Raw genomic sequence first — 21,797 nt, forward strand, 5'->3', positions numbered from 1 at the left:
TTTACCCTACACTTTCCAAGAAAATAGCGAACTTAAATTTTTATAGCTTAAAAGTCTGCAGTTGTGCTTTTCTCTCTAACGCTTATTAAAACGAAGGTTCCTGTAAAAATACGGTCGATAAGGGGTAAATTTAATAGGAGTGAATTAAAAAATAATATTCGCGATATATGTAGAAAATATAACGAAGGAGATAGAGCATTATATTATTACTTGAGCACCCACTTAATTCCAGATATATTAAAAGAAATATTTGAGTAACAAAGTTAGAGAAACATTCGATATTAGTTTCATGTTTATGAAACCAGAATTCAACATCCCTTAAAAATACGACATTACTAATTTCATTAAAAAATACACAATTTTGAAATTACTTTTCTTCATGAAATTTTTTATTCTATGCAAAATCATGAAATACTTTGAATAAAATATCTCGCATCTTTATCTCGTGAAATATTGAATGAAAAACCAGATGCACTGTAGATTTAATCCCCCATTACAAATTGTAACCTACACATTCGTGCATTTCATTTTCCCAATAAAGCAACTCGTACAATTTAATCGTTGCAGAATATTGTATCGTCATCGAACTTATTATTATTAAATAAATTTCGCGGCACGGCGGTGCAATTTTCTTTCCCTTTCCATTTAAATTCAACGAAAACTAAATTTGTGCGCCCCCCGTAAACATAATTGTTTTCGATTCTTTTACCGAATAGCATGTCAACTTTTCAGCCCCATTATTTACGTGGTTGTAGCGGGAAATCAATTTACGGAAAATTCAATGCAATCTCAGGCGTGGTCACTTCGTATGGACTAAATTAAAATTGCACTTTGTTGAGGATTTATTGAAAAACTTCAATTGTTAGTAATCGGAGGTAAAAATTTTTACAAAGTTTTCGCCTTCAGCGAACAGTAATTTATTACGTCGTAAAATGAACCGCGTGTAGAACTGAAATGAACGGAACGATATATATTTTTTAAAACTGTCGATCGAAATTATGAATGGCCACTTACGTAATTATCGTACAATCTCTATTACGGTTTGATCTGTCGCGTGATGTCATGCTGGCAAATCGCTGTTATTGACAGTAAATGATAAAGCAACATTTTGGGCCACACCGTTTTAATTATGTAGGCTTCGCATCTGCACAGTAGACAGGATCGATAGCTAATTGGTATCTATGCGAAAGTATCGATATGTATCTATTATATCCAGAATATACCAAGCATCGACGCCAGATATTACAATGCTGCTCAGTAGCTATTCAAACTACTGGGTATGTATACAGTGTACAGTGATGAGCATGCTGCACGACACACTACATGTTCACGGTGTTCGATCAGTTTAGCACCAAAGCAGGTAATAGGAAATCTCAAATGCAGTATTAAAATGTCAGATAATCCTGATATTTATGATGATTATTATTCTGCTTGAAACAGCATATTCTCCTGTCTATGTTTGTCCATTTGTGTTCATGCATATTTCGCGGTTGACTCAGTTTTTCTTCTGATCTCAGTGCAGGTAGTATTAATTTCTCTTTCTTGCTTCCCAGTTCTAGTTTTAATTTCAGTTTCTTTTTGTAATTACGATTAGGTGTCTAACAGACTTCTACTTCGATCTGCTTTAATGTATTACTGTTTTTTTTTTATTTGTATACTTACTGAGTATTACAGACGAATAATAATAATAATAATATTGCAACCTACTTCTCTCCTGTCAAATCAGATTGCCATTTTCTGAAAATACTGTTCGATTTGGATTGAAAATAAACTGCAATGCAAAAGACAGTTTCTACAATTTTTTTTTTAAATATTCTATGATCCTCGTCTCTTCAATCTATTAGGGGATCCCTGCTCTGTTCTAAATTCACGCTGGTGACGAGCAAGCTTGCACAATAACTCAGACATTAACGTAGCAATCAAGGGTGGTACCATTTGTGGGTTAATAAATATTCCGAGTCGCACTTATTTCAAACGAGGCCACCACGCCAGACGCTTTCAGAGCTCTTTATCATACAGTCACTTTCTGGAGTGCTCCTCTCTCGTAATGCATAAGTCAGGCAGTTAATGCACGTCGTCCTTATAACAAATACAGCTAACTAAGCGCAAAAGTGGGCGGCGTCCGCGAAAGCTTATTACTTGATGTTTACAGCCGCGAAGAAACTTGGCCGTGGCGCAGAACGGGGAATCACAGTTTCGTAACTCGACAGAGAACTTCCACCGTAGCTCCATCACCATACCGAACGATTTCAAACGAGCCCTGACGACCCCCGATCTCATAAGTAACTCATTTCGCTTTGGAGCTTCAACTATGGAACACAAACGTTGTCCAGTATACGTGTGTGCCTAGCTCGAACACAGACGCCCGTAATTCTTACGATATTCAGAGTGCTTGAGGGAGGATTTTCGTGTAACAACCCCCAAAAGTATTTGGTATTTATGATTTTTTTTTTAATAAACTATTGTTACAATTTGATTAAACTCTTTCGGGATATAAGACAGCTTTAAACTTGCAGATTTTTTTTATGTAGAGCCTTCTTAGTATTTATTAATTATTGTGGAATTTTGTTAACCTGGAGTCATCCGATTGCAAAAAGAAGAAAACTTTCTTAAAGTTAGACAGTTTACGCTGGGACTGAATATAAAATTTCTACTCTTTTCATCGATGTAAAGTAAATTTATCGCAGGAAAAAGTTCCTCTTTTTTCAAACGCTATAACTCTCTCAGATGTTTATTTTTTTGTATAAATTTAGAGTCAATCCCAGCATAAACTGTCTAACTTTTAGAAACTTTTCTTTTTCATGCAGTCAGATCTGCACGAAAACCTGTGACAGGTGCTGTACCGCCAACGAGAGATTCCACAATAATAAATAATTAATAAGAAGCTTCGACATAACATAAATATTTTCTGCAAGTTTAAAGATGCCTCCTTACGTCGCAAAAAAGTTTAATCCAATATTAACAACAGTTTTTGTAAAAAAAATTCGCGAATATCAGTTACTTTTACACGAGAATCCTCCCTTAAGCTAGCACAGTGTTAAACAGACTACGTTTAAAAGTATCTGATTTAAAAAAAAAATGCTACCACACTGTCGAGCCGTTACCAACAGCAGTTATCTGTATGATTTCCTTGGAGAATACCGGTGCGCCATGCAGACGATGTGACGGCCAAAAGAATTGCATGTAAATGGGTTAGCAATGAAAACGTCCGTCAATGTTTATCAGGAAATATTAATTCGTCTGGTGTAATTTATACGGTAAAGTATTGGTATATCAGTCGGCCTGCTCATTCGGATTCAGACACGTGGGATCAACGGCGGAATGTATATTCATTGGCAAATTGAGGCAGTCGCCCTCGCATTCGGTTTTCGAACGTCTAGTTAATAATACGTAAGCAATTATGCCGCTGTTGTTTATTAATGCCCGTCGTGTTACAATATAGCGATTATGACGGCGATGCTTTATGTTTTGGCGTGTGGCTGTTCATTAGCGAACGTCAATATTTATTAAGCGCACCAGCTGGATAGCAATGCCGCGCGGGCAATCACAAACATCACGAAGTGATCGAATAATGCGTAAATACGGCTAATAAGAGCCTGTGCAAAGCAATAATAGGATGACCTATTAGTCCGGCTGTAATCGCATAAACTATCCCTTTCTGGAGCATACATTTTTCGATATTTTGAGAAACAAAGTTCCCTGGGGTGTACAAGGCTGCCAGACAACATCCAGACACTCCTGAGTAATAAAAATCAATGGAAAAAAGCATTATGCTTTGTTGGATATTTCGTGACTGCCATGAGTGCATGATGGGATGTAAAGGTCAAAATTGAATCGACACCCCAAGCGGAGATACTGCGTTATGGTTTATTGTTTAATGAAGGAAAGTTCCTTTTCTGATTAAGCCGAGTGGGCATCGATATTCTTTATCTCGGCTGTCGTTGGAGCCATTCGTTCTTTGCGACTTGTATGTTACATTCCAACTCCTTTCCTAATTAAAGTTTTTTAGATTGTAGTTGCAAAAGACTTATTTTATTAAATCACCTATCCCACAACCAACGTGCTTCTTAAAAGGAACAAACATCTTGCAGCATATATAAGACAAAATATAACTACACTAACTGTAACACGCAACTGTATTTTAACTGATATATACACAATTAATATTGTACAAAGAATATTGCCAGTCACTTTAATTGTATTGTATATGTATATATCGTGGTCACTAATTCTCTAACGGGGGATGTGACAGTAAATAATTTAAAAAAAAAGTTTCCTTGGGACAGATTGCAGCTTGATAATGAATTATAGGATCATTCCTAATCGACCACGATGAAATTTTGTAATCTGAAGTAATTCCAATAGTAACTCTTAATATTTACTAATTTTGAAAATAATAGTTACTCTTCTTTCATTAGATATCAATTAGATTTTTTTTAACTATAAGTTTTAGCATTGTATAAATACTGAGAATTGATTGACCACGATCAAATCTTGTAATCTGAAGTAATTCCAATAGTAACTCTTAATATTTACTAATTTTGAAAATAATAGTTACTCTTCTTTCATTAGATATCAATTAGAATTTTTTTAACTGAAAGTTTTAGCATTGTATAAATACTGAGAACTGATATACCACGATCAAATCTTGTAGTATGAACTAATTCCAATAGTAACTCTTAATATTTACTAATTTCTAAAATAATAGTTACTCTTCTTTCATTAGATATCAATTAGAATTTTTTTAACTGAAAGTTTTAGCATTGTATAAATACTGAGAACTGTGTGATATTTTATTTACATATAAAGTCTATTTTGACTCAATTAAACATGCAAATTACGTACCTACGAATAACGTTAACATTGTGAACCTTTCATAACCATTTTCTAGCTGCTGTAAAACTTGTACATATGTCTAAAGTTCTTCTGAAGTTGAAGAACTTTTATTGAGATTTATATTTAAAGTAATGCACGTTTGAAGCATTAGCGAGACATAAGTAGTTCCAGTCGTATTGGCTTATAAGCTGCGTCTGACCACAAACAGGCTTTCTTCCCTTGCTATCGTACACTTTGCTTCACTCTATGCCTCTAATCTCACAAATCAATCATACTTTCGCATATTTTCCTATATGCATCACAAAGTATATGAATTACCTTAAAAATTATTTCGATAAGACATTGCTGAAATTAAAAGGAATTTTACAATGATGTACAAATTCATCAGGAATTGCACTAAGAATTCTCAAGTTACATCACAGTTCACTGTGTCACAATTATCAAACTTTCCTTTCCATATGAAACGAAGGAGTCCTTTATATGATGAAATAAGCAGAAAATATCAATCATATCGGTCTATGTAATACTAACTTTACTACTCGGCTTCGCCCGAAATTTAGATTATGATTTTATATATATTTTTTTTGTGAAAATAGTCACATTCATCTGGATTAGCTAGGCATAACGAGCTGGGACACGTTCCGTGAAAGCTTTTAGGCGACAGACAAACACACAAACACTTTTTGCTTTATATATTAAGATTAAGCTTCAATACTATTTCTTCAGATCCTACTGGGTTATAAAATTGTCAACGTAACGTCACAGAACAAAGGAAACCTACTTATAATAACGAACACAAGTATGTCGACGAGAACAGTACATTAAAACACAAGAACCAGGTGTTTGTGACTTCGACCGGAAGGGTTGCTACTGTTTGAGGCATTAAGGTGTAAGCTATATCCTTTACGGAGAGTCTCAACATTTCGATAGCGTTGCAGCTAGTTCCATCAAGGGTTTGAAGATGCACTCAAGCCATTGAGGACCCAGTGTATCTTCGGACCCTTGATAAGATAACTGCAATGCCGGCGAAACGTCGAAATACTATTCCTAAAGGGCATGGCTAATACCAGGAAATCTCAGCTACTGTAACACAAGAAGTAAACTTGCACGTGGGAAATCGAATAGCACACATACCTCGTCAATTAGATTTATAGCATGGGGACAGAAAAAAACATAAGAAAACACAAGGTGTTAATTATGTACCCACGAAAAGAACGAAACTAATTTTAAACAGTGTTCACTGCAGACTGCACTTTGGTTCCTAAAATGAAAAACAATGCTTTCTGTCGCGAGAGCATAATTACCAAGTGATTTAACGTTTTCTCTTACCACAAATCTTTATCAAAATAATTTAATACAAAAGAAGACTCGGCGCGTATTTACCTGGGGGTTGAAGCGCCATCGCTCCAACTGTTCTTACTATTCCACGTCTTAGACTCGACCCTTTGAACCGCTTTTCATTACAAGAATAAAGGCGGAGGGAAAAGTCGGGTGAGGGAGATTGTACGGTCTATTCCAAGTTACCGACTACCTTCTTTCCGCAATTAAATACTCGGACTAGGCGCGATTTAATTAACGAGCCCATGGAACGTCATATTTATACACGGTGAAACGCGCCGCGGCGGCCACGCCCCTGCAGAGGGCTATTTCCACTCAGCGGACGTTTATTCCCAGCGGCCAGGGAAGATTTAAGGAACATTAACGTAGCGCTGTTTCGCTGTTTCAGACTTCGGCATAACGACGGGCCGACAGGAGGCGCAATATCCCTGCGCTTTTGTTTACAACAGCAATGAGACACGGAACGGTACGTTCGCGTCGCCGAACTACCCTGGCCTTTATCCACGCGACACGGAATGCCACTATTTCTTCAACGGCCAGCCGAACGAACGTGTCCATCTTCATTTCCACTTCTTCGACGTCGAGGGTGTACCACCGTAAGTAGAAATTCGTTATGCAACTGATGATTGAAACTGTTACGCAGAGGTACGTTATGATCTATGGATCATAAAATAAATAACTGCATGTAATCGAAGTAGTGCATAAGAACTGGTAGGGGTAAGAAAGGTTTTCGTATACAGGGTGTAACAGAAATGGGTGACTAAACCTTAGAAAGGTGTTGTGTTCGTCTTAAGGGTGAAAAAGGGTCATATGCTTAAATGGGGGTGTGAAAATTATTACGTTCTGAGACACGAGTATCTTTTGTTTGCAGAGTTCACTAACAAGGAAAGTAGGGTAACTCGAAAAATTCCGATTTTTTTTAAACTTTGTAAGATGGTAGGGGATTTTAACCCTGCGTGGTTACACGAGGTCTATCGCACCCCAGGATATGTTTTTGCCTATATTTCTGTAAAATTTTAGACCTGAATAATCAAATTTAAAAATTTCGTGAATTTTAACATAAATATTCGCTTCTATCCATAACTATGTTTTCATATACAAATTTCAACATATCGAAATTTAGATTTCTAGAAAAAGACTAGTTGAGCGTGATTGTATGAGTATTAGGAATGTACAATTATCACTGAACAGTTAAAAGACTCAGAAATGACGCTGGGGTGCAGTGAACCCCATGTGACTAATTTGTGGTTATAAGGTGTGCCCACGGAGGGTTAATAGGAGTGTCTCACAATTTTTCTTCCCTGCTTAGTAGTTTTGAAAACCTTCAGTGTAAAATCACTCCTTAAAGATTAATGTGTGTTTTCCTATTTTCCTGTATATCTTGAAAACTATAGCAGATATAAAAAGGTTGTTAGAATGAAAATTGAATGGTTTTTATATTCTATAAAGATATGTAATCAAATTGTTTGAAATTTATAGTGGGAGTTTTTTTATTTTTACTAGTTTTATAGAATATAAAAAACCATTAAATTTACATTCTAACAACTTTTATATATCTGCTATAGTTTTCGAGATAGGTATACAGTAAAATAGAAAAGCAGACATTAACCTTCATAGGGTGTCTTTACCCTGATGGACCAAAAAGTAGTAGAAAAGAAAAATTGTTTAATACTTCTATTATGATCCCCTAACAATCTATAAAATTTTTAAAAAAAAACGAAATTTTCAGATTACCGAAGTTTCCTTGTAAGTTATCATTGTTATCCAACATACATTTTCAGTTACAGAGGGTGGCCAAATTATTATACTTAAAAGATTTTCGTGAAAATCTGTGAAAGTCGTGGCTGTAATTAACGTAACAATGCATGAATGCTATTGTTTTTTTAATTTATTCATTAGCTACATTATCTGGCAACAGTGTGAGTAACTTTCCAACACAAATTATTACAAATCAGACAAAATTAATAGAGAATATCATCAGAGTATGGCAGAATATTCCAACTCTGCAGGAAGTAGCCACAGAATAACCGTCATAAAATCTAAAGGCGGAGTCACTAAATATTGAATATTGAAATAGTATTTCCCGTACAATATAGTCTTAAATCTATATACCTAAATGTATTTAATTTGCATTCTTAAACACATATACTAGTATTAAAAAAATAATATTCTAACATTAAAAACGAGACATCTATTTTATTCCATCGCTTAAACTTAAGGTTCGTATACACGACGACATTTTTGTGTCTAGATCAAGTGCCTTTTGTGTCTAGAGCTAGTTGCAGTGTCTTCAGTCTAACTCTAGCTGCAACTCCCGCGACGATAGATCAAATTCAGTGTCGCGGACTGTTCTAGGCAGTTTCCAATCTTCCAGAAATTTTTTTGAATGTCGTATACACTTGATCTAGACACAAAAGTGTCGTCGTGTATACGCACCTTTAGAAAATCTCAAACTTTTTTGTTTGAGTATAATAATTTGGCCACCCACTGTATATTTTTTTTATAATAATTGAGTAGTTAAACAAGTAACTGCATATACCTTGAATCTATTCAAACGCGTTTATACTTTGCTAAAAACCAATCCTCATACACCTCAAACAACCCTCCTACAAACATTTGCTAGAAACACTTGTCGTTTACACTGAACGCACGAGACGATCATGTCTCCCTGTTACGTAAAAAAAGTCAGCACCGGTAAAACCCTGCTAAAGATATTTCAACCCTACAAGATACACAATCGACAGCTCTATCGCGGTTGGAATTCCTCGCGTCGATTCCTCCCAACTTCCGTTTCGTCACTCAACGTGACGAGGTTAGACAAAGTGAGCGTCCTTAGTCAACCGGGAGCCTGCTGGAAGCCGATCGATACTAGTTCGATTGGGTTCCCCGGCGCACTTCGGCGTTCCACTAAATCAAACTGCGTCAAACAAAGTTCCCAGCTGCTTATTGGACTCGAAGACGCTACGTCCGAGGAAAGTCCGGTAACCGATAGCTTGAAAGCCCATCAAAACGCGAAGCACTTGCGCTGGCCAATTAACGAGGGCAGTTGATTAACAAGCACATTGGCGAGCGTTACAACAACTCGCAGCGTAATCCAGCGCGATATTACGACGCCCGGCGGGATCGAAATATTATTACAGGCGAAGGAAAAAGCTAGCTGCGGAATAACCTAATTGGGTCACATTAAATGGCCATCGATAACCGTGCTGCAACGGAGGCGCCCCCGTCCTCTACTGGGACCCGCTAATTAGCCGTGTTTCGCCAGTTTCTGGCCAACTTTTACACAATCCTGCCAAGAGGAAGCTTCGAAGTAGGTCCCGCGGTTCCATCAGTTCTGCTCCCCACAAAAATGGCCTTTCAGCTTAGAGTGTCAAGGTCGGCTTCTTTCAGAGTCTCCGGGACGGGTACACCTGTTATCACAGGCACCCCAGTGCCTTGGAAGTAGGTGTTTCAATCCTCCTGCTTCTTGGAGAACGACACCCGTAAATATCGCGTTTCAAATGGCGGTTCAATTAGGCGGAGTGGAGCCGCGTGCGCGAGGCTGGGATCATCGGGCCCCCATCTCGCAGCAGGAAAGATACATCCCCGTTCGTAAATCCGAGCTTGGGTAAACAGTGGACGATAAATGTTCGGAAACGGTAGGAACGAGTGATGATCTATCAGAGGAATTGCCACTTATGTCATCGGTGCAAGGAGCCGTTCGCAATATATGTATCTCCCTCTCGCGCGGTAATAGCGGGCATCGCTCACGTATCAATGCTTCTTACGGCAGCTATACATTATTTGCGGTAGCGAGTGCATTCTTCCATCCGAGCCGCGTAAATCGTCGTTATCAGTGCCATTTATTCGACGAATCATCGTTGCCCCTCGCCTTTAATTGCGGGCCGCAGAGGGTCGCATAGCTAGCCTCCAGGCTCGTAATATTTCCGCTATATTTTCGCAGCGGTAGGGAAGCCGTCAGGCACGTGGCGCAGCGTCGACTATGGACGTTGCCATTAAAGTTATTTTCGCCCGGTGTCGAAGGGAGCAAAAAGTCGAGGCTGGCACATCGCGGGGCCCGCTGCAGTCGCATCGAAATAAAGCGTTACTTCTGACGCCCTGGCGTTTTCCCGAAGTTTAATCACGGGTTACGTAATCGGGGATTCCTGGACTCCGCTGAAACGACGGGGAATATTTACGGGGCCGCGAGGTGCGGGATAAAAAGCTCTTGGGCACGAACGCGGCCGAGAATGTTTGATTGTGAAGTGGCGCTAGCCGAGGGGTCTGGGCGTCGTGTGTATTAAAATTATGCATGGGAAGAGCCAAGATTGAATTACTTATGGAGTTGCCGGTCCACTGCTATGAAAGCAATTTATGAACGCGCGCCAGGGAGACCGAGAAGAAGCATTCGGATCCCCTCGATATTCGCCGCGAGAAGGTGAATATTTCAAGACCTACCCTTTCCTCAGACACCTCGCCGTCCATGTATATCAATTTGCCGGGGATTGTGCGACGTACACCGTCCCCGAAAATATAAATCCGTCGGCCGGGCGATGAACTTAGATACTTTGGAATAATACACTCGCGGCTTTTTTTTTGCACGGGATCGGAAGGTGAATGTTGTATAAAGGTTGTCTTCCTCGCTGAATTAAGTGCTGCTGCGAACGGTCTAGGAGCTCCGAATTATGTGTTCTACCCTGTGGTAACTAGGGTTGCCAACTTTTACTCCGAGGATATATAGTACTTTGCGGCCAAAAGTGAAGTACATTACAAAAATAAAACTGTATTAAATTCGAATGTATATTTTTTTCTGCATTTTGCATTATTAATTCATTCAGTCAAAGGTTTGATGGCACTGAAAGTCCAAATTAAATTATACGAGGGACTCATTTTTAGGAGAGATAAACTCTGGCTCGGTTTCTCTCTTCCCGCCATTTCATATTTATTACAGAAAAAATTCTCTCTGTTGAAATTTAATTTCGCTAATTACAGTTCTGATGTTGACATAGAGTAGAATAAAAAATAAGTAAAAATTGTATTGATCGATGTGTCGGAAATATAGTATTGTTATGGCTCTGTTTCTCTCTTCCCGCCATTTCATATTAATTATGGAAAAAATTCTCTCTATTAAATTTTAATTTCGCTAATTACAGTTCGGATGTTGTCATAGAATAAAAAAATAAGTAAAAATTTTATTGATCGATGTGTCGGAAATATATTATTGTTATTCACTACATGTATCTTTTTCTACCAGTATATAGTACGCTAGACAAAAATATAGTACAATACTATAAATTATAGTATGGTTGAGTTAGGTAACGGTGTATAAAAAAAAATCGAGCTTCTTGCAAAGATTTTTAGGTAGAGTATTTATATCTTTTTTTAGTTCACTGGTCGTTAAGCAACCTTTAATCCTGAGATCGTTTGCTAAATTCGTTGCGCACATGCAACCCCCGTGTAACGCGGTAGTTAGGTTCCTGAACAGTGCCATCTTATACAGGACTAACAACTGGTACAAAACCCATGGTTAGGTTGCAACAACAAATAAAAATACAATATTTTGCTTTCATAACTATCAGAAACATATTTAATAAAAAAAATATTAAAAATGTAAGTTAAACAATTTTATTTCAAATGCACTAAAAACTAAAAAAATAATTCTTTTCTTGTACTACAAATTCAATGGTCAAATGTCACTTGAAATAAAATCGTGAAGCAGGATATTTCGACGCTTGATTCTGTGTTACATTGATTCGTATCCTGTTATGGAATATAATTCCTGTTGCTCGGCTAAGTGTATGCCTTCCTACTTTTCAAAGTAAAATTTTGAATTTTAGAATTTTATATTCGTGTTACAGCGAAACCGTGTTATACGGGGGTTGCCTGTATTTATAATGCTACAATGAGAATTATACAATATAAATACAATGGTCGAAATAAAATGGCGACAAATTATATATTATGAGAGTAACGAGTAGAACAAAATTGAGAGCATAATCGATAACGTTGGAATTAATTTTTTTATAGGAGAATAATTTTAAACTTATATATATATAACAAATTATAATAATATATATATATATATATATATATATATATAATTTGTCGCCATATATAAGTTTAAAATTATTCTCCTATAAAAAAATTAATTCCAACGTTATCGATTATAACAAATTATAATAATATATATATATATATATATATATATATATATATATATATAATTTGTCGCCATATATAAGTTTAAAATTATTCTCCTATAAAAAAATTAATTCCAACGTTATCGATTAAGCTCTCAATTTTGTTCTACTCGTTACTCTCATAATACTTCACCCTCTCAACCCTCTAACCACCCTCAAGAACACATTCACCCTCATGCATGCACAAACAGACACGGGCTCCCATCTGCTTATGTATTCCGAAACACGTATACAGATCCTAGAGGCTTCATCACTTACAGTTCCATACTTAGAGTACTTAGCAAGATATAGAGATAATACTACTGTCAACAGAATCACACAAAGTGTTCCCACCATGTCTCCAGAGTTTGAACTTATGCAACAAGATCGTCACTGAAATGCTACTTCACTCTACTCGAAACACCTGTGAAATCACAGATATTAAACTCGTCAGCGTGAAAACATCTCTATTTTTAAATACCGCATAAACTGGAGAGTCTTTGTACAAAACGCTGTAAGCGGTAGAATTAAGAAAAAAAATATAGAAAAATGTTCTAAGTACCGATGGTAATATTATGGTATAGAATTTTAAAGCAATTTCCCTTTGTAAATAGTGCTAAACGATAGTACCTCTGGTACGTACAACACCACTTCTGCAGAAAACAATTTAAGTGCCAATTAGCTAGGGACAAACAGCAGTGGCACTTACAGTGCTTGCAAATTTAAATAAATGGTACATTCAGCTTTCTCTACAACTAACTTCTTTCGTGAATTTAAACTATATTAATGCAAAAAAAAATAGAAAATTTTGTGATGCATTTGGGGTATTGTATACTAATCAAATTTCGTGAATAATTTAAAGTCAGGGAAGTCTTTTCTCTCGCCTGAGAAATCTGGTTTCTGGCACAGTGTTTTCTACAAGGGCTCTTCAACTATTCAGTTTTATACAGTCGAGTAAATGTCAATCTATTCTATATATACGTGGCTCCGAAACGTGGTGATTCAAATCAGAAATACAATATTTTTAATATCGAGGTTCCCTGAAGGCAATCGTAATAAACTTTCAATCATCCATTTTCAGCCCATATATGAATAACAATATGTAAACGCATATGTGTTAAAGAGGAGCGCAGTTAATATAAAATCGTTTAATTAAATTAATCTGCAAGGAGAAACGGTAAATCAAGACGCCTCCAATTTTCAGGAAAAATCGCTAGGACGAAACAGGTACCTGTTTAAAAGCTGAAAATTATCCTGCCACATTTACGAACAGCTTCATACACGATCGATAGCGACAAGACGAGTTTAAAATACATTAATGAACGTACGTCTGCGCGAAATTAAAGATAAACATTACGGGCGTACGCTCGAAGCATTCCTGATTAAAATTATTACTTATCTGATAATATCTAAAAAGTGTATCACCACGAACACGCGGAAAGAAGAATCTGCATCTCCGTAATAAACATACCGAGAAGTGTGTAATCTCCGGTCTCTGTTTTCGTGCGCCCCGCGCTGTATTTAATATCGAAGAAACTTGCGTTCCTTGATACGTTCGAACCGAACCGATTCTCGGGTATAATATCGAATGAAATACCCAGGTACATTATATTACTATCCTATCCGTAAGATCACCGCGACCTATATAGTGTGTTTTAAGGGGATCAGATATTTCGCAGGTCAGCGGTTTTCAAACAGAGGGAACGCGGGGAATTTCAACAGCGGTATAAAGTACCGATATTTTCAGAGCAAGCAAAAGTGATCCACCCACTTCGGCGTATCTATTTGTAAATTCCGGCATTATGAAATTTCTCGTTAAGGAGGGCGAGCATTTATCCTTTTAATTCTCCGACCCACCACGTAAAAGTAGTACCTACGCAACGAATTAAAATTAATTATTTACAAAAGGGCAGTCCTCGCCGATTTAAATGGCCTTGAAATATCTTATAAAAATTACCATTCTGAACGACTTTTTCCTACACATGTAATCGTCGCTCAGCTTCAGTTTTCGGGATATTTGGAAAAAACTGTGATAGGTAGCTGGTTTGGGTTACACCCAAAGTAGGTTTACATCGAAATCAGCGAAGACTCTCCTTTTGTAAGTAATTACTTGGAAAAAATTATAATAATATTAAAATTATAATAATAAATCATAATTGTATTGTTCGAAATATTTTGATGGACCCCTTCATGGAAGGCCCCTTGTACAAGGATGAATTCCTGTAAATGATTTACGAATTGTAATAGAAGTATAATATTTGTTTGACAGATGCGATCCAGTGTCGGCAAGCGACTTCGTGGAATTTTCGAATTACATGTCCAGGGATCGGAAGTACTCGAGGCATTGTGGCCAGCTGAAGGAGTTCGACGTCGGGAGCGACAGAAAGTTCTTTCGCGTGACTTTTAAGAGTAACGACAGATACGACGGGACGGGATTTAACGCTACCTACGTGTTCGTGGACGAGGAAGGAAATTATACAACAAAGCCACCGACGAGTAACGCGTCAACGTTAAAAGGTAAAGCTCGACTTCCTTTCTTCCTCGGATCTCGTTTCCCCTCGCACGCGAATTTCTACGTTCCCTGCACAATGCTGGCCTCCTTCGCTGCTTTTGCCTGGGCCCTCACGCGGCGCAGAAGAACTACAGTCTCTAAAATACTAATGTACACCGCCGTTTTCTCAATTGTGCGGGGAGCAATTTATGCGCAGCTAATTTAAAATGCACACGAGCACGCAGTACCTTACTTTGCTAGGCAAAATGTACGATCTTGGTGAAAGGAGTGCTGGAAATTTTAAACAACGGTAGTTGAAGTAATCTTGCAAAGTTGCAATGTGGTAATGCATTCTTTGAATTCTGTACAATGAGAACGTAACTTTACTCTTTTTTACGTAATAATTTAAAGAATTCATGTATACCGTATCGAGGCTTAGGGTTGCCACCCGTACTTTAAAATAGAGTAGGGGAGATCGGGGCTGGTTGTCTCAAGGGGTAGGTTGAATAATTGTTAATAACATTGCACCGACAAATGCTCTACTGCGGAAAGATTTACTGTAGAAAGAAGTCACTTCTACTATGCCATGCAATTAATTAACATTTATCAGCGTTTTAAATAAAATGATTTAGAATTTCGATCGTAAAGAATTTTTAAAACTTAAAAGTAAATGTTATCGGCGCATCGGTTCGGTGTATTTAAAAAATATTTATTCTATTGTGACTATATAGAGCGTGAAAACATGAAATCTTTAAGAAAAAATCTGTACTTACGTTTGTCAATGTTCCGACAAACGCTGATAATTTTTAAAACTTAAAAGTAAATGTTATCGGCGCACCGGTTCGATCCATTTAAAAAATAGATAACATTTACTTTTAAGTTTTAAAAATTATCAGCGTTTGTCGGAACATTGACAAACGTAAGTACAGATTTTTTCTTAAAGATTTCATGTTTTCACGCTCTATATAGTCACAACAGAATAAATGGTAAGGGACTGTTTTAATGTTTGTTTATTAGACGATCTATTGACGTAATGTTTCTGTTTATACATAAATAATTGAAGTTTATGCAGATTATTGACGTCAAAATGATCGGTCGGGGTTGGTTGACTAATAACGTTAATAAGGTTTAAATTGTTATTTTGTTACTCAGAAAGCGATTTTTATTCTTCGTTTAAATTTCACTATGTTATAAACACATTATAATTTATGTTTGAGTTGAAAAAGTTTTCAGTTTCTTATTTAAATATGAACAGAAAAATAATTAATATTTTGTAATGAAACAACTCTTGTGTTATTTTATTACTATTGAGATAAGTGGATCCACCCACATTTAATAACATTTTCAACCTAACCCAGACTTACAGCTACCAACCCCGATGACGGGGCTGGTTGACCAGCATGGAAGGTGTTAGAAACACACTAAAATACCTTAATTATTGTCAGATTGAGTTCACTTTAATAATTTCATCAGATAGCTAAATGTCTGCCCTATCAAATATACCAACCGTTTTAATGAAATTTCGTCCACATAATTTATTAAAAATCAAACACTGCAAAGCCGGCCTACCAGCCTCGGTCTCCCCTACCTTACATTATTATCCACAAATGTACACTATATTTTTGAATAACAGTAAAGTACGCGAAAAGACTTTATTCCGCGATTAATGATACTACGTGAAGCGTAACGCAATATTATTGCACGTAGTTCCCAAACGTACACGAAACATGATCATCTTATGGTAATTTCTTATCTTCTGTCTGCCCCTGCCACCTCAGCATTTACTGAGAAGTTTTCTCTGCCGTGAATGTGAAGTGGCGGGATGAGAGAAAGCAGGCTTCCCTTAATTTAATAAAGAACGAATTATTTATATATTTTAACATGAATATTGAGTGCAACAATGCCATTGAGTTACGTAAAAATGATAAAAGTTGCTCTGTAATGCTAAAAGCAATAACAAAATATTTTCGTAAGGAATAAAAACGAACGTGATCAAAAGGCACTGTTAGTTTCTTCGAGCTTACTTTTTCCCATAATCCACGAGAGCAAATTTACGTTATTCTCCTGCAAAGAAAAGGTGGCAACCCTATCGATGGTACTTCCTTAACGTCTGAAGACTAAAAAAGAACAAAAGGTGAATATCCCAATTTCTGCTGATGTCCCCATTTCTGATCAATTCGTATTTTTCTTATTATTATATGTTACGTTTATACTATAGTCGCAACAAAATAATTCTAAATTTATTTTCCATAAGCAGAAATACGTGCATTTAGAGCATTATATATTTAATTACAAATTACTAATAATTAAACATCTCGAAATATATTTCTTAAATAGTTTTCGAATTGGTCGATTTATTATTAACGAATTAATCAATTACTCTGCAAATTTTCATCACAAACAAATTTTCCACACCTTCCTTACGACGAGTTGCCTCTTAAATCAACAGAAATTGAGACACTCGCCTTATTCGTTTAAAAAATAAATTTGATCGCAGAAGTATAAACACCAGAACACAGCGCAACATTTCCTTCCCTCAATTCTCCCCATCTGCACTCAGAAACAGCTACAGGCTCTCTATACAAAGTTATTCCTACATTTGAATAAAAGATCGAGCACCAGCGAAGCAATTTTCAAACAACCAGCTACTTACACAGGTGCAATAAACAAGAGCAAACTAAAGAATTTTAATTCAACCACCCCGCAATCAGTACCACGATTACGACATTAACACTTGGCCACGCGACTGCATATAAAATCCTGCGGCAGTTCATTTCGTTAATATTCATGCTCTATTAAAAGAATCGATGCCGTGCAGCTGATACTACATCTGAGCAGCGCAATAGCGAGTTAGGGGGAAGGCTCGCGAAACGTAGTTTGCCGTGCAAACAGCGTTACAATTCCGCCGCTGCGAAACGCACGGATGTGTGCGTTTAATATTCTCACGCGTGCGCGAACGTAGCCGCCGGTAACCGTGGAAATTCTCGAAATTTTCCGCGAAGCAAAGATAACCGGCGTCCGGCTTTGAAACGCCGAGGCCTGGCATCGAGCACGCGCCACCGTCGGGTTCATCGTGCAATCCCATGAATAATAGACAGTTTACATCCGGAAACAGCGGAAGCTCGAGCTACTGTAAAAAAAAAAAAAAGAGATTATACCGCCCGATTTATAAGAGGATTTGTCATAGACGGGATATCGACGGCCCCTGGCAGCTCTGCCCTGCAGATATTGATAGAGGAAATCGAATTTTTGTGTACCCTCCTCCATTATTAAATCACACACGAAAGACGGACTAGTTTTCTTTAAAGTTACGTAAATCGAACGGCCAGAGGGTCGTGCGTGGAACGGGGTGAACGGAGGGTGCGCCGCGCGAGCCCCCCGCGATTACACGCAGCGTGGACGTTCTTGTAATTTCAAGCTACTACCCAGCCAGATATTATTTCCAGCCGGGGATATGAATAAACCATACAGCGGCGAACGAGTTAATGAATCGTGAATTAAACTCGCGAAAGTTCTGTAAATACGGCCGGATTCGCCAAGGAGCGAATCCTGATCGCGTATATCCTCGGCGCACCGTTATCCAGTGTTTTTAATTCGACGAATTTAGCCATGAATTTTGAAGAAAAAAATTATAAATTATTGAACGCATAATTGGAAGCCCCATCGTTTTACCGATTTCTTCTTAGCTACTGTGCGACGTTTTACATAGGTGGATTTTACGCGAACACTAATGAAACGGTACAGCGCTGTAACGCCGGCATTGTGGCATTATTCCAAGGTAGAAAAAAAGGCCGTTTTCCATTCCGCGCACGTTTCGCACACGCACATCGGGAGATTTTTTATTTAAAAAATTGCCTCGCTCGCTGCGCGGCTTCCTTCGTTTTCGCGACGCTACACATGCGTGGCAGGGAGCAGAGTAGGAGAACGGGGAACGTATTCTTGAATCCGCGATTGCAGTCTCCTTCTCTACATTTAGATGCGATGTAAAACGCGGGACAGAGGCCAATCGCGGAGACAAGAATCAAGTTTCCCGGGTATAAAGGGAAGCCGAACAAACTTACGGAAGCCTTTGGGGCGATATACTTTAAATTGCGCTGGAATCGGTTGCTTCTTTTTCTTCGATTCCCTTAGTCGTGCCGTAATAGAGGGTCACATGTTCGTGCATAAATTGATGGAGCCGACTCGTGCAAAGTTTCCAGCGAGATCAATTAAAGCTGCTAGCTTCGCCCTGCCCTGCGGAATTAAATCGCCACGGGGAACTCGTCGAGGAGAAAACAATCGTTCGTCCGTTTTCGGGGCGTTTTTGTCGGAATGGTCACTGCTTATTTACTCGCGCATTGATGAATGCCAGCGCAATCGAATGGCTTCCATACGTTCCAGCATTCGTTCGCGCGAGACGAAGGTGAAATTGTCGATTACTCCTGCGATCGCTGCAACTGAGCTTGGCTCCTGGGGTCGTTTCAGACTTCTCTGGAGCTTAAGGATGAATTTCAGGGACAATCTTACCCAACAGCTAATCAATCTCCAAGATATTAATAAAGCTTTTCCCTGTGATGAGAGCTAGTAAAAAATGGCAGTGGTGTATTTTTATCGCCCATGCAGTTGAATTCGCTCTTAGTTTTTATTTTATCAATTCATTGAATATTTGATCTTTTGTGATGTACTTGTTTCTTGGAATGTACCTGGAAGAGCAATTTCCCGTGTCATTTTCTGTCATTTAACAAAAAAAAAGTATCGAATCAGTTGTATTTTTGTGACAATTTTGCTTAGTGTTTGATCTTTCTGATCGCAAGATTTCACACACTTGCGACTATTATTTCACTTTTAATTTTGTAGCTATATTTCTCGATATTGCGTTTTCCCATAAGTTAAAAACTACCGAATCAATTTTTCTGAAATTTTGCAGGGGGTTACTATTGCGTAAAGATTCACTCCTCCAATTTTCAAAGATCTTCGCTTATTTTTAATGTTACTGAAGTTCGTCCTTAAATTTGAGCAGAGTTGCAATAGGCGAGTTCATAGTGTTTATGGAGGAAATGCATGTACGAATGAAATAAGAATAATTAGGGGTGGGTTTGAAGCTAATTTTAAATTCTCCAGACTCGAATTCGAAACTTTGTAAGGCTTTGAAACTCTCGAAACTAAGAAATGTTAATTCTGTTTTGTAAATGGAATATTTTGCTCTAACAACTGGAGTCAACAAAATTTTTTCATAAATCTCTGTGGACCATGGTTAAACAAAATACAAACAAAAATATAATAATGTACAAATTTTTACAACGATTTTTATACATTCATTTGATACTTCTTCTTGTCTGGGTTTCGGAAGTTTTGATTCACGGAAAAAAGTGGAAACCTTCGAATTCTCGAAACTCGAAATTTTCTTGGGTTTCGAGGTTTCGACGCTTCGAGAAACCCATCCCTAATAATAATTGACACACTCGCGAATGACTGAGTAATGAGTTACGATCATCGTTGCAATACAGGAATGATTAGCACGATAAAACTAATCCACTATCTTACCCAAATAATTTCTCGAAAAAAGTATGGAACATATTTCTTACATTGTCCCCCAAAAACATTAGAATTAATTTGAAAATTTGACTGTATATTCACGACATTCAATTTTGTATAAATTCATTGAAAGTATTAATATACAAGGTGTCTCCGAAAAAGTGCCACATTTTGAGAGTCTATTCTACTCACTTTGATAATGGACACGTTGTGACAAACAAAAAAATGAAAAATTCGGAGCCTGAAAAAGGCAAAAAAAGTGTAAAGTGCTTACAACAAGGTAGCTCAACAAGTACCATAGAAATTAAACGCAACAGAAAATATTCCCTTTGTTGAACTTGCATTAGTAATTTAGATTTTAAAGTTTCACTAATCTGTTTAGACGAAGTCTACGTTAAAGTTAAGTAGGGAGCAATTACTAAAGAACTTAGATTTAATTATTCCATGCAAAAGTAACTATTACCTCCATTGCCAATTTTTATCCGTAGCAAGCAACACCATTTACATTTTTCAAGATAATTAATACTTAATTAAACAAAGAACACCAAGTGACAAATTAATCTGCAGAAGCGTGGAGTCTGTCCAGGCCCCAGGAGTTCTCCTAGTGTTAAGTAGACTCTCCCAGTAAAGAGTCAGACATAGGAGGCTGGTTTCAGCCCGCGTAATAGGTGATACATATTCGTTATTAATAGAAGACATTCTTTACTGTACGCAGTAATCCTTGCCGGTCGCGATTGTATCATAATTTATGAACAAATTGGTGACGGGCTTAATTTGAGAAAGAAATCACGAGGTACTATTACCCGGCCGAAAGAAGATCCCCAAGAGGCGGGCTCGGGCGATACAGTCCGTCGCTATGACGATTGGTCGAATCACCTATTTGGGCACATTTTTAAAGACGCTGCACACGTATTTTGGTTATTGGCTGAAGTAGACACATACATTGTCACACCACGCGACGAAGAGAGCGAACAAAACACATCGAGATCGAGTGGAATAGAGCGATCTGACCGACGAGCGCCAAAGCAATAGCGTAGGCATCTCAGACGGTTAACCATTGATATATAATAACATAAAAATTTCCTTATTTTTCAAATAATCTGTGCGAGATTGCGTTTGGGCTTATTTTAATCAGAAAAATCTAACCAAACCAATGATAATACTTTCCTGAATATATTGTGAAAAATAAGGAAATTTTTATGTTATTATATATCAATGGTTAACCGTCTGAGATGCCTACGCTATTGCTTTGGCGCTCGTCGGTCAGATCGCTCTATTCCACTCGATCTCGATGTGTTTTGTCCGCTCTCTTCGTCGCGCAGTGCGACAATGTATGTGCCTACTTCAGCCAATAACCAAAATACGTGTGCCGCGTCTTTAAAAATGTGCCCAAATAGGTGATTTGACCAATCGTCATAGCGACGGACTGTATCGCCCGAGCCCGCCTCTTGGGGATCTTC

At 37.7% G+C, this 21,797-nt stretch overlaps 1 protein-coding gene across 1 annotated transcript in view; it reads left to right on the forward strand.

Annotated features, from left to right (window-relative positions):
- Sol1 overlaps window positions 1–21,797 on the forward strand; it is a 696,665-nt gene that overhangs the window by 664,488 nt on the left and 10,380 nt on the right. Inside the window, exons 11-12 of the mRNA XM_076822532.1 lie at window positions 6,563–6,770; window positions 14,602–14,849. Of these exons, the coding sequence (XP_076678647.1) occupies window positions 6,563–6,770; window positions 14,602–14,849 (456 nt within the window). The remainder of the gene's footprint in view (window positions 1–6,562; window positions 6,771–14,601; window positions 14,850–21,797) is intronic.

This window comes from Andrena cerasifolii, chromosome 10, assembly GCF_050908995.1.
Source record: "Andrena cerasifolii isolate SP2316 chromosome 10, iyAndCera1_principal, whole genome shotgun sequence".
Lineage (NCBI taxonomy): Eukaryota > Metazoa > Arthropoda > Insecta > Hymenoptera > Andrenidae > Andrena > Andrena cerasifolii.